This window comes from Pygoscelis adeliae, unplaced genomic scaffold (assembly GCF_000699105.1).
Source record: "Pygoscelis adeliae isolate BGI_AS28 unplaced genomic scaffold, ASM69910v1 Scaffold294, whole genome shotgun sequence".
Classification (NCBI taxonomy): Eukaryota; Metazoa; Chordata; class Aves; order Sphenisciformes; family Spheniscidae; genus Pygoscelis; species Pygoscelis adeliae.
This window is the reverse complement of record NW_008824722.1, coordinates 1,853,696-1,855,595: the sequence shown is the minus strand read 5'-3', so window position 1 is coordinate 1,855,595 and position 1,900 is coordinate 1,853,696. Positions and strand designations below refer to the sequence as shown.

Sequence of the window (1,900 nt, the reverse complement as noted above, 5' to 3'; positions counted from 1 at the left end):
GGGCTGCTGCTGCTGCTGGCTGCCACCGTCCGTCCCAAGTGGTCAAACAGAGGATGCAGATGTACAACTCGCCTTACCAGCGTGTGACGGACTGTGTGCGGGCTGTGTGGCGCAACGAAGGGGCCGGAGCTTTCTACCGCAGCTACACCACCCAGCTCACCATGAACATCCCCTTCCAAGCCATTCACTTCATGACCTACGAGTTCTTGCAAGAGCAGCTCAACCCCCACAGACAGTACAACCCAGGCTCCCACGTGGTCTCCGGAGCCTGCGCGGGGGCTGTCGCTGCCGCTGCCACTACGCCTTTGGACGTTTGCAAAACGCTGCTCAACACCCAGGAGTCCCTGGCCTTGAGCTCCAACATCAGCGGACACATCACAGGCATGGCCAATGCCTTCAGGATGGTGTACCAAGTGGGCGGCTTGACCGCCTACTTCAGAGGGGTCCAGGCGAGAGTCATTTATCAGATGCCCTCAACGGCAATCGCCTGGTCCGTGTACGAGTTCTTCAAATACATCCTCACCAAGCGCCAGGAGGAGTGGTGGGCTGGGAAGTGAGCCAGAGCCGAACGCCATTCCAGACCTGCTTCACCTCCCCTCCTGGTTTGTCTTCTGACCCCTCTCCCTTTCAGTTTGGTTTATGTTGAAGAGAGGGGGCAGCAAAGCCCTTTGGGGCTTGGCGATGCCATTTCTTGCCTGTGGCTGCTGCAGCTCTGCTCAGGCTGCACGGCTTGCTCTCTCCCAGGGTCCTCCGAGATGTCCCGCTGGGAGCTGCAGCCCAGGTCATGTCCCCAGCACTTCGGTGGAGCTGTGCTCCTGTCCTTCCCTTAACGAAATCCTCCTCTCATGCAAAGCTCACCCCTCCTCGGAGGGGAAGGTGAATGTCCTGCCCTGCCTCTGGCGGGGCCAAGCTGAGCTCACAGTCGCCAAGGAGGGGGTGGCGGCACTGCCCGGGATGCTGGGGGCTTTGTCTGGCTTTTGGCTGAAGCGAAGTGTAAGCCTTGCCGTTGTCTTGTAGCACGCACACGTGATGCTGACTGCCCCAGTGGTGGTGGGGGGGGGAGGAGGATGGCACTTGAGGAGGGGAGCCTGTAGGTTTGTTATTGTTCCTGCTCTTGACACCTCCAATAAAAACAGTTCTGCTCTATCCTCATGTCCCCTTCTTACTCCCGCATGGCCCAGCTCCCGGCACCGCGCCTTTCTGACTGTGCCCAGTGCTGGGCTCTTTCGATGGGTGCCAGAGAGGAAGGGGAATGGGGTCTGAGGGTGGTGGTGGGAGGAGGGGGCCTGCCTGGCCCGGCCACCCTGGCAAGGTACACGGAGGAGGGTGGTCCCCATCCCCTTTGGCTCATGGCCCAGCCCATCGCATGCTGCTGGCACGGGCTGTGACCCAAATGGAGAAGCTGAGGTTTACGCTCCTCGGCCAGGCAGTCCCGCACCCCCTGTCTGACTGGGGGTCCTCAGGATGCCTCCAGACCGCTCCAAATGGGGGCAATGTTGGGGACAGCACAGGAATTTCGGCACTGGGTGAGGCTGGAGGGCTTTGTGCACCTCACACAGGAGATTGGGGCTCAGCAGGGCTTTTGCCTCCTCATTTTGAGTAAACTAGTTTGTGCCTTGTTGGGCATCTTAAAACTCTATCATCAACACACTTGCTCAAAATGCTAATATTTTGTCTAATATAATGACAATTAATAGAATAGCTTATTTTTTTACCATTTTGTTAGCTGTCTTGATACCGAGTTCTTTCAGGGTCCCACCCAGCTCTGGACCTGCAAGCCAGCCTCAGCAGCTCACGTGCTGAGCACCAAAGTATCGCCTAGTTGCGCTGACCTTCCCAGAGCAGAGCTCTGGGTTCCTCAAGCCGGGCGCCCGTGGGTGACGCCTGGCTCTTGAAGGAT

General features: G+C 58.3%; 1 protein-coding gene across 1 annotated transcript in view; it reads left to right on the top strand.

Annotated features, from left to right (window-relative positions):
* The window catches only part of SLC25A28 (solute carrier family 25 (mitochondrial iron transporter), member 28), a 2,777-nt gene extending 1,629 nt beyond the window's left edge, over positions 1 to 1,148 (top strand). The window contains exon 2 of the mRNA XM_009323251.1: positions 40 to 1,148. Within this exon, the coding sequence (XP_009321526.1) occupies positions 40 to 557 (518 nt within the window). The 3' untranslated portion in view covers positions 558 to 1,148. The remainder of the gene's footprint in view (positions 1 to 39) is intronic.
* The last annotated feature ends 752 nt before the right edge of the window (positions 1,149 to 1,900 follow it).